We start from the raw sequence: 13,135 nt of genomic DNA, 5'->3' as shown, positions 1-13,135 counted from the left end.
CGCCGTTGGGAGGGTTGTTTTTTTTGCACATTTATTGCACATTGCGCGCTCCAGTTTTATGTAGCTGCAGCACCCAATCAGCAGTACACAATCTACATGCTGACCTCACTCAACCGCTGTCTATATACACCTCGGGTGATAAATTTCGGGTTTATGAAGCCCCGGAGTTCTTCTCCCTGCATTGCACTGCCACATTTTTCGGGGCCCGGAGGCTGTGGGATAGGCGCAAACCGCAACTGCAACATGCAGCGTCCCATTAAAAATTTCCACATGAATAACTGGCCGGGCGGCATGCACGGAGGGGGACGACAGCATGGACCTCGGCCAAGTTGGCAGGATCGTACGGTACCGAAAATGATTCGGTTATATTTTATTTACGTGTGCAGCAACGAGGTGCTTGGTGTTTGGGCTCAAATTGGGTTACTACTGGTTGAGCTGTGAGTGTGTGAGCAGCAGTAGCCGTATGCCGTTGCTGTCATATGTCCACTGGTGTGCGCCACTGTTGCTTTCTGGGGTTGAAGGGCTTTTTTCCAGCTCCAGCAATCCAGCAGGGACACACACAGTAGGCATGTTTTCCAGTGTTGGTGCTCCAACATCTGAATAAAGTGGGTCATAGGTTACGGGGCACGCACAGATACACAGCTATCGTGTAAAGTCATTTGTCGGGGTCGTCTGCCCCTGCTGAGCTCGTGTCACACGGGCCTTGACAGGTTGGCAGCGTTTCTTTTGCAGAGAAAAATTTAATTACCCGTTACGCACGTTTGGGCCAGCACAGTGTGGTGCGTGTACGTTAATAAACACATACAGCAAACAAAGGGAATCCTGTTGGACCAAGTGTGACACTGGCAGTGCCATGTAGGCATTTGATGGACAGTCTGTTCCTGAGTTATACGCGATTGGTGCGTTCCGAAGACAGCAGCGCAACACGAATGTTCGGGTCAGTTGAACATCTCGTTTTCAATCAAAAATATCCCAAAAGCAGTGGTCTTCAATGTTCAAGGCAGAAAGAGCCTAAATTTACAACAACAAAAAACCCGTAGAAATCCATGTATAGATCCGGTTTGATGTACCAACTTCTTCAGGTGGTTCTTGGAATCTTCAAAAAACTAATCCAATATTGGAAGAACTTCCATTAAGTATTTTTGTTTTGAATTTAAATACAAGTTACTAATTTGAACTACTAAATGAAGTAACTTGGTGGATTCTTGCACAAAATATAAATTATTGATTTTTAAATGATTGAACGAGTCAAATCAGTACAAAATTGCACCAAAAATATAATATTTGAAGACCTTTGTAGCTCTGGAACAGACTGTACTCTTCTATTTAGTACAACACACATTCATACAAATTATACTCTTTTTCACACATACTCACGTACACACACACACACACACACACACACACACACACACACACACACACACACACACACACACACACATACAAACGAAGAAATGTAATACAGATAATACAGTACGATCTACTTAAAAATGCAACTAAAACGGACACTAAAAAACACAAATCGCTCGCAATGTCAGTAAGTTCGCTAGAACGCATTTGGCAGTGTTGGTGAACACAATTCATACAAAACATAAATTCGGTATCACGGTACACAAAACTAAAGATCAAAATGGGTAAGGGGAAAACGGGGTAGGGTTTTGGAACATATAGGAAGGATATGGCTTGGGACTTAGGCTTGGAACACATGCAGAATGTTACTCAAGAGCACAGGACAGGAACGAGAGTAACATTCGATGGGAGTTGTTTAGGGAAATTCTGGGGAAGGCATGAATGCTAGCAGCAAGGTGATGGGTGTGTAGGTAGTGGGAAGGGTTTTGTTGAAGTAGAAAGGTATGTGTGTGGATGGATGAAGGAATTATTCCGCAACAGTTTGATTACAACCCCTACTGGTTTTGTTTGCTTTGACCTGTTATACTGGTGTGTTATACTCGTGTGTTATACGCTACGCGGACGGTGTTAGTATTAGTTAGGTTAGCTTGCTCGATTTTCGCTCGTCTCTAGCTACTTGCTCTAAGTGACTTGTTTTTCCTTTCTCGCTCGAATATGCGGACACGACCCCAAAGGATTACTCTTATTTTTCGTTTTTTGACGTTTTTTTTGTGGTTTCTTTTTCCGGGGTCTTACCTTGCATTAAAATGATTCCAAAAAACGCTGCACATTCACGAAGCGAATAGTAGTAGTAGTAGGTAGTGATGGTGAGGTAGTAGAGGTAGAAGTAGTTGTTGTTGTTTAGTAGTGGTTAGTTTTAGCAGTGGTTAGCCGAGATTTTGTTTACGAAGATAGAGAGAGATAGAAATGGAAGGAGAAAAGCAAAAATGGAATACGTGGTTAGATTGCGTGGTTTCTCTCGATAAGTGGGAATGAATTTAGTACGAATTATGGGAACTTTGTTAGTACATTTTATGGATGGAACTGGTGTAGAGTTAACTATTGATTTTGGACCCTTTAGTATCAACCAAATTGGGACTTGTTTTGTGTATAATTTCAATGATCAAGCTGTCTAAGTACCTTAGTAGCCTTTTAGTGTACTAATTAAATACACTGATAGCAACAAAAACCTATCATTACGTAACAAAGTTGCTATAAACAGGGGTTCATTCTCTGTGGCTTACAGTGTAGAAGGCAATCTGGGTGGAATGTTGGCAAAAAAATATATGCCAATGTTCAACCGGCTGTTACCCGATGGCTGGCCTCCCTCTGTTCAGGATATTGCCTCTCCTCCCTCGCTCCATCACGACTGGTCGGCAGAAAGCCAATCCAGCTGGACCAACACGACACCACTATCATGGCGCTGCTGGCTCGCTCGGAGGGCTCACTGGTAATAATTAAAATATTATCGCATTAAGTGCTGGTGTTATAATCATCATCATCGAGCGATTGAGTATGAATTAATTTTTCACGGCCTTTTTACCCGCCGTTGTGCCGTGTGTGCGGTTTCCTTCACCAGGCGGAAAGTCAACACTCGCAGGCACACTAGAGGAAAAGCTAGAGTGTGTGTGAGAGAGAGAGAGAGAGAGAGAGAGAGCTTCTCATGAACTCGAATCCGATCGATCTCGCGCGGCCACATTCGCGAATGGAATTTTGCTAGCGTGTGTGGTGGTTTTCCACCACACCACCTGCTGGGAAAATATGACAAACGCTGTCCCCTCGGGCCGAGTGGGTGGCCCCATCAGCCACGGAACTTCAGGAGTAAAGGTTTCATTTTTTGCTGCTTGCTGTTATTGCTATTTTCGTACTTTGCTGCTCGCAGCTCGATGATGATTAATATTTAATGTATTAATTTGCGATACATAATGGAAAATCCTGCACACAGGGAGTGTGGCGCATGGAGGCAATATCACGAACAAAGCACACAGATTTGTAGGGAGCATAACAAGAAAAAGAAGAAGAGCAAATTGCATGATAAAGCGATCTGCGAGTATTCTGTGATTGTGTGATGCACAGCGAGAGAGAACTGTTCCAAACTGTTTGCATTGCGCATTGTTTCACGGAAACGGTTTCACAATGCACATCTCTTTACGCAAACATTAAAGCGCGAAACTGAAATTGTCGCATTGGTGTTGTCCACCCCCCCCGAAGGAGTCAATTTGCACTGCGCCAACGAGGGCTTTTTTGTTTTGTTATTGCTCAAATTTGCCTTTAATGGTGGGAGTGTTTTAATTTATCTTCCTTTCACAGAGAGAATTGTGTGAGTTTGTGGGACTGTGTTCTGTGTTTTTGTGTTCTCAGGATGCGCGGCTCTGCAGAATCTCTCATTTTGATACATTGTAAATGACAATTTTGCTTGTGTTTTTTTCCCTCTGTTTCGTTGCTTTCAAAAAACCATCACTTCTTGTACGCTTTTGTTTGTTTTGTTGGTATTTTTCACAATCCTTTTTTATCATGGTTGGGAATTGGGTAAAAAGGTGAAAGGTGTCACTTTTGTTTTAATTTATTTTCCATTTTCCTTCTTTTTTTCTTGTTTGTTTCTTTTTTTTTGGTTGATGCGGAACATTGAAAATCAAAACAAATGGCAATTAGCGGGAGGATGTATAAATAGACGGGGGCACAACATAATATATTTATATAGTAATTGTATTTATATATACGATAAAATAACAGAACGTGAGTGAATATTTATATGTATAATTATTTATGTTACGGCAGTGGTGCGTCGAGGCAGTGTGGACTTTTAAATTCTTCCGTCACTCTGATAGCTCATTGGTGAGTTTTAAATGATTGAAATTTATTAAAAATAATATCAATATTACCAATATAACTGACAGAGTAGAAGAATAGTTCAAGAAATTGATGACGAACAGTTGCCATTAAAGTTGTGAAGTACAAAGAGAGAACACTTAACATAAAACAATGAACAACTCTTCACAAAACAGAAGAGCGATTAAAGCAAATATTGAAACATGGAAAATAAAACAAACAAAAACGAACGATACATCCAACAGTGTATCAATTCGACACAGTGTGTGTGTGTAAACATTTACAAAGTTAATGGGAGAAAACAGGAGCGAAAAGGATATAAAAAAAGAAAACAAAACACACACATGTTAATGCAAAACTGTTCGTCATCGAGTGCCACACGACTCATTTGCCTTGTTTTTTTTTTGCTTTCGCACAAATTAGCATTTTCAATTGCTATCAAAATATAATCATTGATCTCTCGAACCGCGCATTGAGGCGGTGGGTGGGGTTCAATGCGCAAAATTAAACACGAAAACAGAGAGTATGAAAAAAAAGTAATCGCAATGAAACAGAACAGAAGAACAAATTAAAAAAAAACAACAAACAGTGGTTGGTTTGGACGCGTAACGCTTACCTTTCGTTGAACGTTTCCAGCTTGGCGTAGTTCTGCAGGCTACCCTCGTCGATCAGGAACTTCATGCGCTCGAAGAAGGAGGCAGTAATGGCGGGCGGTTGCTTGCGCAGCAGCACGTCGATCGGTTTCGGGGCGGACACGCACAGTTGGCTCGTTTTGCACGAGTGACTGCCGCAGCACTCCGGATCTTCACAGTCGACTAGGCCATCTTTTGTGTAGCGAGAGAGAGAGAGAGAGAGAGATGAATCATACAGATGGCGCTTTATTATCTAAAGTCTAGCTTAACAGGGAGAGTCCTTTAGAGGAGCTACTTACCACGATCGTTATCCTTATTGTCGCCACAGTTTTGTTCGAGCGGTACCGAACAGTCGGCACCGTCCCAGCCCTCGTAGCAGCGACATTCCCACATCAGCTCGCCACTCACATGACACTGGCCGTGCTGGGAGCAGCTGTAAATCCAACAAGAACATGAATTCTTAAAACCACTCCAAACCAACGTGCCAACCTTTAACCTTACCCGCTCGGACATCCTTCCAGTGTGCAGTGCTTCCCGTTCCATCCGGTCACGCACAGGCAGGTTCCGTTCTTGCACTGGCCATGCTCGTTGCACCGTGGATCGCACAGCTTGTTGTTGCAGTACTCGCCGCCCCATCCGGCATCACAGCTGCACGTCTCGCCGACGCATCGGCCGTGCTGGCCACAGTTCAGATCGCACAGCTCCTTGGAGCAATCCTCACCGCTCCACTTGGGCTCGCAGGTGCAGGTTTGCGTGTCCAGATCGAACGTACCGTGGCCGGAGCAGTCGGGCAGACATTGCAGTGCGTCCTGGTCCATCGTGGCACAGTCCGGACCCTTCCAGCCCTTCTTGCAGATGCAGGTACCCTCGGCACAGAACCCATGCCCGGTACAGGTCGGATGGGGACAGTCAACTGGAATGGAAGAGAGAGAGAGAGCGGGAGAGTATTCGATTAGCAAGAGTTATTGCATTTTAATGCTTATTGCTTTCCCATTGTTGCTGGAAAGCTGGGATTAGTAAATGATAAGCTACTGGTGTGTTTGGGTTTCTACTTCGGTGTAGTCAGTGGCATCTACAGCGCGAGATGATGATCTCTACTTCTGTTAGTCTTCTCTAGTTTTAGTACACGGTTTTAGTACAACGGATAAGGGCGCGATAGAGAGAAGAGAACAAATAGGAAAGACATTTGCACCCGATACTCGGGACCATGTACTCCGGGGGTGTAGCTCCCAAACACGGGAAAAAGTATCCAGAAGGATTTACCTTCTTCACAGTATTTGCCCTTGTAGCCGCGCACACAGCCGCACTTGCCGCTGACGCAGTGTCCGTGGCCATTGCAGTCCGGCACTTCGCACTCATCGTGACGCAGCGAGCACTCCTTGCCCTTCCAGCCCGGATTGCACTGACATTCGCCGTTAATGTATTCGCCACGCTGCGAGCACAGGACGGGACAGACGCCTGGAAGAGAAGAGAGTATCGTTTGTTAGTGCTCCACGTCCTTGATATTCCTCTGTGTTTGCCAGCAGCAGCATCACTTACTCTCACTGCAATCGTCGCCACCGAAGCCGGGATTGCACTGGCAGTGCCCGAGCAGACACTGACCATTGCCGGAGCAGCCGTTCGGGCAGTTCTGGGTCATATCCTCCGCGACGACCGCGTAGAACGCAATCTCCTGCGCGTCACCATCGTCGTTGTAGATCGACAGGAACCAGTGGCCCGGCTCCATGTAGCGTGTGACCTCTCGACGCATCGATGGCTGTTTGGGAGAACGTAGGGAAACCGGGTAAGCGATACATCGTTAATAATAATTTATACAGCAACAAGAAAATGGGAAGTAGATTGCTTTTTCTGCTGTCCAGAGTCAGTAGGAGGGGTGTGTTCGATCAAATCATGGGCCCCCGTTTTCTTCCGTGAGCTAATATTCATGTTTAGCTAACGGATATTCACGCCCCGTTAGTACGCAGCAGCAAAAAAGGCCTCATGACCTCATGGCGCTTCCTGTGTCCACTCGTGGGCCACATTAAACTTCCATTCGTTGGACGACTATTTTTATCAATATTTGCTCAGTGACCTTGTCGCACCGCTCTGCCGTCAAATCAGCGCCCACGGGCGACTGGGGGAACGAACGAACAGAGGACGTTTTAGGGTTGTTTAGTTAAATTTTCATTATCGCCCGATCGCACACGCAAGCTGAAGCAAGGAGCACGCTTGTTACAAGCGACCGGGAGCGCTGGATATAAATCGCTCAACAAATGAGGTTGACCTGTGAGGTCGTCCTGCCGCTGCTGCATAGGAAATCGGTAAAGGATGGACAGACACGCAACCCTCTACAGCTGAGCACGGAGAGGGGTCAGGACGTACATATGTGTGGTCGGGACAAGTTACGTAAGTGGCCGTTAAGAGGATAAGAGAAAATAGAGGAGTTTGATAATGGGAATGCAGGGTTTTTAGACTGCCTTTAGTTTCCTGGTTGCTACCTTTCAATTTCAATTTTTACCGACAAAACCTAAGGCAAAAGCTCTTCCACAGTAATTGACGCGAGTATCGTTGTGAATGTGGTCGTGACAAAATTAGGTTAAAAACAAAATGTTATGAAATTGTTCTAATTGAATCAAATGCAATTAGTTGCTTCTACTAAAATCATTCTATCAAAATATTTGAAATAAAGTTTAAAAAAAAAAACATCGAAATGTCAACTAAGACTCCCGGTCAACCCTGTAAACATACTAACGCGTAGCGCGCGGGGACATTCAATTACTGGCACGAGAATCGAACCCGAAATCCAAAACGCGATTAGAAGCGGGATCTAAAACGAGAAACACCGGGTGCCGGCACTCGTCGTGGCTATATCGTTCTAATTAATCAGTTTTGTCTGATCTTGATGGATCGTAAAAGAAGGAAGGGACCTGTGAAAGGGGAGAGGGAGAGTATTTCAATCCCAACAAAAAAAGCGGAGGGTTGTGAATTTGTTTTCTATTCCCAGGGTGTGGTGTATTCTTACACATGTCCGTTTGGCACCACTTTACCAGCTGCTTAAATTCAATCCCCTACCCCTACCAAAGACTTCAAGACTTAATAGGACAGACTTGATGATGATGATGATGATGTTGGCAGAGGACGATACTTACGTGAGTGGCACGTGTCTGGCGCGCATTGAATCCGCTCAGGACCTCTTTGAAGTGATACTGCGTGTGCGTCGGCAGGGCGTTGCGGCGCGCGTACACACCTATCGAGGCGCCCCGGGGGATGCTGTAATCGAACTTGACGTACGCCGGCTCCGACTGGTAGAACTGCATGTTCCAGTAGCTGTACGGTGGGATCTCCTTCGACAGCCGCTGGCCGAGCGTGATCTGCGAGAAGGTGGTACCGTCCGGTGGGAAGCTTCGCGCCGGGAACGTTCGTGCACCTGTAGTAGTTGTTGTTCATTGTGGTTGGTGGGTTGTGTGGGTTGGTTTTTTGAGTGCGACCATTCACCCCACACAATGATCAAATCGGGGAAAATGAAGGTAGTAACGAAAAAGTACATAAAAAAGGAAGGCAGGTCGCCAACCAAAAAAGGTAAATGGTTAAAGGAAATAATAAAGATAGAAAAAAAGAAGAAGAAAATAGAAGATAGTAAAGAATGTGTAGAAGAGAGAAACAGTGGGTGAAAGAAAGGGAAGAGAAGCGAATTGGAATAAAAAAGTTAGTTAGTATGTATGTTGGTACAAGAGATTCGTTCAAGCCATGGACTACATGGGAATAGTTAGTGTGGTCTGTGCGTTGCTCCGGAAAAGACAGGATAACCTAAACTACACATACGATAGGAGCACGCTGTGCATACTAATTAGTGTGCAGGGAGAAGCTACACTACCAGACACACACATACAATGTAATGTACATGCAACAAAACAAAGCAACAAAAAAAGCCGAACTCGAGGCTAAAGGTGTAATGCGGCTCAAATCAAGCGAAAGCGAAAAGCGTTGGTGAACTAAAGCATGCGGCTAAAGGCGTATTTATACAGATGGGAAGGCTTAAAAGCCGGATGGTGGTGTTAGTGTGTGCAGGCACCGCAGCTGTGTGGCCGTCGCTTCGTTGAATTTCAAGCAACGCTTTTGTTCATCCTTGCCCCACACACACAGAAGAGAGAGAGAGAGACACACACACACAGTTTTTGAGGTTGAGCTTCCGTTTCGGTTCATTTTAGCGACTTTCAGAGCACACGCTGGGACGCGGCGTATCGATTGCTGCCTGATGAAGACACTCTTCTGTTCGCTGGATAGTGTGAGAGGCGGGCTTGTATGTACAGGGACGTCAGGGTCAAGCAGGAAGGTGTGATGAGGAGATCATGGGGAATCGCTGCTGCTTGCTGATGCTACTCTGCTCACCTTCCAGGATGAGAATGGGCGGTGGCGTTACCTCGGGACATTGCGCTGCGGATGTGGTCGACGCTACTACGCTACTGAGGCTGGAGCTAGTAGTAGCTTCGTCATCATCATGCTTCTCCTCATCCTGCTCATCAGCAGTAAGTTCAGGCAGCCGTTGGGCTGTGGTAAATTCTTGCGTCAAACCATCGTTGGCTTCCGTGAGCGCTTCGGGCGGCTCGGTGGATGATGGTTCACCCAGCCCGGTGTCCACCAACTCGCCCTCCAAACCATCCTCATCAATCTCGACAAACTCGCTATCGTCCTCGACCGGTACGGCGACGACGCGATAGCGAGCGAACGCCGAATCCGAGGGACATTTGATTGGGCAGGGTGGTGCAGGCGGTGGTTCCGGTGGACACTGTACGGGGGGCGGAACAGCCAAGTTTGCCGGTGGTGGTGGTGACTCTGGAGACTCTACCGGGGGTCGTGGCATATGTTCCGGCGGTGTTGGGATAGACACCTGCAGGACGTAGACGGAGTGCTGCACGGTGCCCGAGCCGTGATCGGTGGCGATGGAAATGTTTACCAGCAGTCGGGGCAGCTCCTCTTGAGCTCCGTTTGAGGCATCTTCGCGGGAAGATGACGTACCGTTTGGCTCGTTGATAAGGTACACCGGCACGGCGGTTGTCTGCACCGGAACCACCGACGGTGGGAGTGTGTGAATTCTTACCTCTTCCTGAAGCTTCGATGCATCACCGTCATCATCATCGCCCGCTTTGATCGCCACCTGTTCGATGGTTTTGTAGTAGTGCTTATCACGCTCCCTGCCCAGCTCCAGACCATCCTCGAGGCTTACCAGCGCTACCTCGGACTGGTCTAGCGGTACGTGCGCGTACACCACCGCAGCCGATGGGTCATCGTTGGCCCATTTCTCATCCTCCGTCGTCGGTCGTGCGTCAATAATAGCTTGCTCCGTGGAAGACTCCACCGGCGCACCAACAGGAGACAAGTCATTATCATTAGTGATAAAAGTGCCATTATCTTCCGGTGGGAGGCTGATGTCTTCACCGCCGACCGAAAGCCCATCACCGTCCCGTCCATCGTAAACGGTTTCACTGTTGACAGCCGTTTCCACAAGCAAATTAGCCGTGGCAGGAGATTCTGGAGGATCGTCCAGCTCCCCGTACTGATCGAAGACGGGGGTGGAAGGAAGCGCTACAAGCTCAACAGTGCCCACCGAAGCATGCAACAAATCGTTATCATCAGCCCGGTCGCCGTTGCGGTCAGTGCTGCTGGCGGTGGTGTCAGTTCCGGTGACGATGTCACCCGGTGCCTGACGGCGGGAACGCTTAACTACAACCATCGTGCTGCTACTACCACTACCACCACCACTACCTCTACCGTCACCACTATCAGCTACTGCGTGCAACAACTCTACCGAACGAAGGGATGCAACAGTCTGCTTATCGGGTACTGTACCTGTGCCTGCCGTGCCGCCGGTACCGGCTGCCTTGCCGGTCGCTGCCGTCGAGGCGGCCGATAGCGAGGACGAACCGGACGCCGAACCGCCGGGGGACGATTCATCGGCCGCGATCGATTTCGGCCGACCGGAAGCGGACGGCGCCAGGGCGGACTGGTCGAGGCCGAGGCCGTCACCGCCGCCGCCCGGTATGCCGGCCCGGTTCGCGTCCGCTATCGTGCTTTTGGCTGCGGAGATTTCTGCCTTTTCGTCGACTAGAACTGTACAGGGGTTGGTGGTTGGATATGATATACTTAATACGTTAGATGCTGTGGAGGAAAGAGCGAAGAGAAAACGACGATTAGAAATGGGGGATTGAAACGTCCAAATGTGACTTCCGTAAGTGTGTGCTTGTGTGTAGGCCCCGAGGGGCAAAAAAAAGCCCTACAACTTTTTCACAAAAAAGGATCAAATGACCTTCATCATTATTGACCATTCACAGCATCTTCCCGGGCTTCCCGGGTGGAATCGATCGATCGTGAGAATCATTCAGAGGTTCTCATTTTGACTGTGCTACTGGAATTAATCATCATTTCAGCTGACGCACGCAAACACGCTGTGGCCATTGGAAGATTGAAAACGGATGCAAAACGAATCGTTTATTCAAACGGGAAAGATGGGAAAAACATATGGTGCGCTGTGTGGACTTCTTCCTGGAGCGTGTGTTACTTTCCCCCTTGATTTTTTGTTTGTTGGACAGTTAACGGAAGGGATTAAGCGAGTAAAAGGACACCGTCGGACATCGAGGGACGTGTGTAATTCTATCCCATGTCAAGGTTAGTAAATCACGTTCATTAGCCGTCACTGGACTGAACTTCTGGTAGAAGCTCAGATGGGACAGATGAGTCGGGAAGTAAGTGTAAATAGCCTCCCCAGCCAACTCCAAAACAGTGGGTTTAAACCCAACGCCCTAATGGTCAGCTGTAAAACGAATCCCAATGTGATCCCTGTGTGATTCTAGTCCAACACGTGAACGTGCAAAACTTCCAAATTAAGTGATTAAAAGTCTCCAAAAAACAGTTCCACTAATAATACGGCATAGAATATCTGCTTTTCCTGATTTTTTTTGTTGAACAAACCATTTCCAAAATCTCCATTTGCCACCCTGATATATTTTTACATCAGAATTTGGAATTAAATCTTTGACTTTACACAAATTAGCAATGTTCGCGTTGGTTCACTGTTCCAAAAAAGGAAAAAAACAGGGAGCAAAAACATGAACCGAGCTCCAATGTACATCAACCTTTGTTCCGTACCTTCTTCCGGCATGTCCAGTTGCGCTGACGTCTCGCATGGACATCATGTTACCATCGGGCGTTACATTGCACGACTGTACATCGGAGCTGTTCGGTTTTTTTTGCCAACTCGTCCAATATCCTCACAAAATCCCCGCACCCAAAAAAGAACAATCTCACTCGCACGGTCATTATATCGAAGGCAACAAATGGTTCAACATTTTGGAGCACTTCGAAAACCCTTTTGTTTGGATAAAAAACACCCTCACTCAGCGGATCAGATATGGTTTTTTTTATTCAAAACGGGGCGAAAATGTAACATAAGGCACCGGTGGACACATGTGCGCGGGGACATTGTTGCGAATATGCTACCCATCTCCTCCATCTAGGGAGCGCCGTTTTTTGACGTCAGCGAGTCATTTTGGAGAGATGCTTTGTTAGAGGCAGGGCTCGCAGGACCCAACAACCACCTCCAGTGGTCGTCTCTATAATTAGGTGATTAAAACAACGACCTGTGTGTGTGTGTGTGTATGTGTGGGTACATATGTAGGTGGTGGTCGTGTCGCCGTTCGCGCGGCTGAATGGCAATTACCTGTTAATAATAATGTTATAACGAGTATAACACTTAATAGTATCACTAAGATAGCGGTACACTTCCATGTACATTTGGTGAAGGTGAAGCCCTTGCGGAAGTTGAGCGGGGCCGAGTAGTGGTGGGCCGGCGGTCCGCACATCGTGCTGCGGGGCGGCAGTACCGGACCCATGCAGTTGCGATCGTAGCTTTTCAGCGTGTCCTTCGTCGGTGTCGAGCAGGCGGACCCGGTCTTGTAGTCTATCGGTGAGCCTTTGTTGTTAATTGCTGTAATTAAATTGGGGAAGAAGAGAGAGGAAAGGCACATTAGAATGAGGTGTTGGTGTTGGTAGAGTGATTTTTTGGTTTTTACTATAAGAAGCGAAAAGGATGAAACGCTGAAGAAATTCTAGCCCAGGTGGTAACAAAAAGGTGCAAAGCTATAATTATAGCAAAGCTCTATAATAGCTGTTTGGTCAGTGGATGCTTCGAAAATGTATGATTTCAATTCGAAAGATAGGATCTACCTCTGGGTCGTTCCTTGTTCTCGCATGACTCTTTCGTGGTGGTCGTCGTGTCCTAATATGGTGATCGAACTTGCTTAATTACA

The 13,135-nt window shown here is 46.9% G+C and overlaps 1 protein-coding gene across 8 annotated transcripts in view; it reads right to left on the bottom strand.

Annotated features, from left to right (window-relative positions):
* Nucleotides 1–13,135, bottom strand: part of LOC120903644 (teneurin-m) — a 520,615-nt gene that overhangs the window by 10,781 nt on the left and 496,699 nt on the right. For 6 of the 8 annotated variants that reach the window (XM_040313191.1, XM_040313195.1, XM_040313192.1 and 3 more), the window contains 9 exons: nucleotides 12,547–12,813; nucleotides 10,680–10,988; nucleotides 7,982–8,259; nucleotides 6,393–6,609; nucleotides 6,117–6,311; nucleotides 5,355–5,766; nucleotides 5,153–5,286; nucleotides 4,838–5,045; nucleotides 2,149–2,175 (listed from right to left, as the gene is read on the bottom strand). In XM_040313191.1, coding sequence (XP_040169125.1) covers nucleotides 2,149–2,175; nucleotides 4,838–5,045; nucleotides 5,153–5,286; nucleotides 5,355–5,766; nucleotides 6,117–6,311; nucleotides 6,393–6,609; nucleotides 7,982–8,259; nucleotides 10,680–10,988; nucleotides 12,547–12,813 — 2,047 coding nt within the window. The other 2 variants (XM_040313189.1, XM_040313190.1) reach the window with 2 other exon arrangements.

This window comes from Anopheles arabiensis, chromosome 3 (assembly GCF_016920715.1).
Source record: "Anopheles arabiensis isolate DONGOLA chromosome 3, AaraD3, whole genome shotgun sequence".
Lineage (NCBI taxonomy): Eukaryota > Metazoa > Arthropoda > Insecta > Diptera > Culicidae > Anopheles > Anopheles arabiensis.
This window is presented reverse-complemented; position numbering and strand designations above follow the sequence as displayed.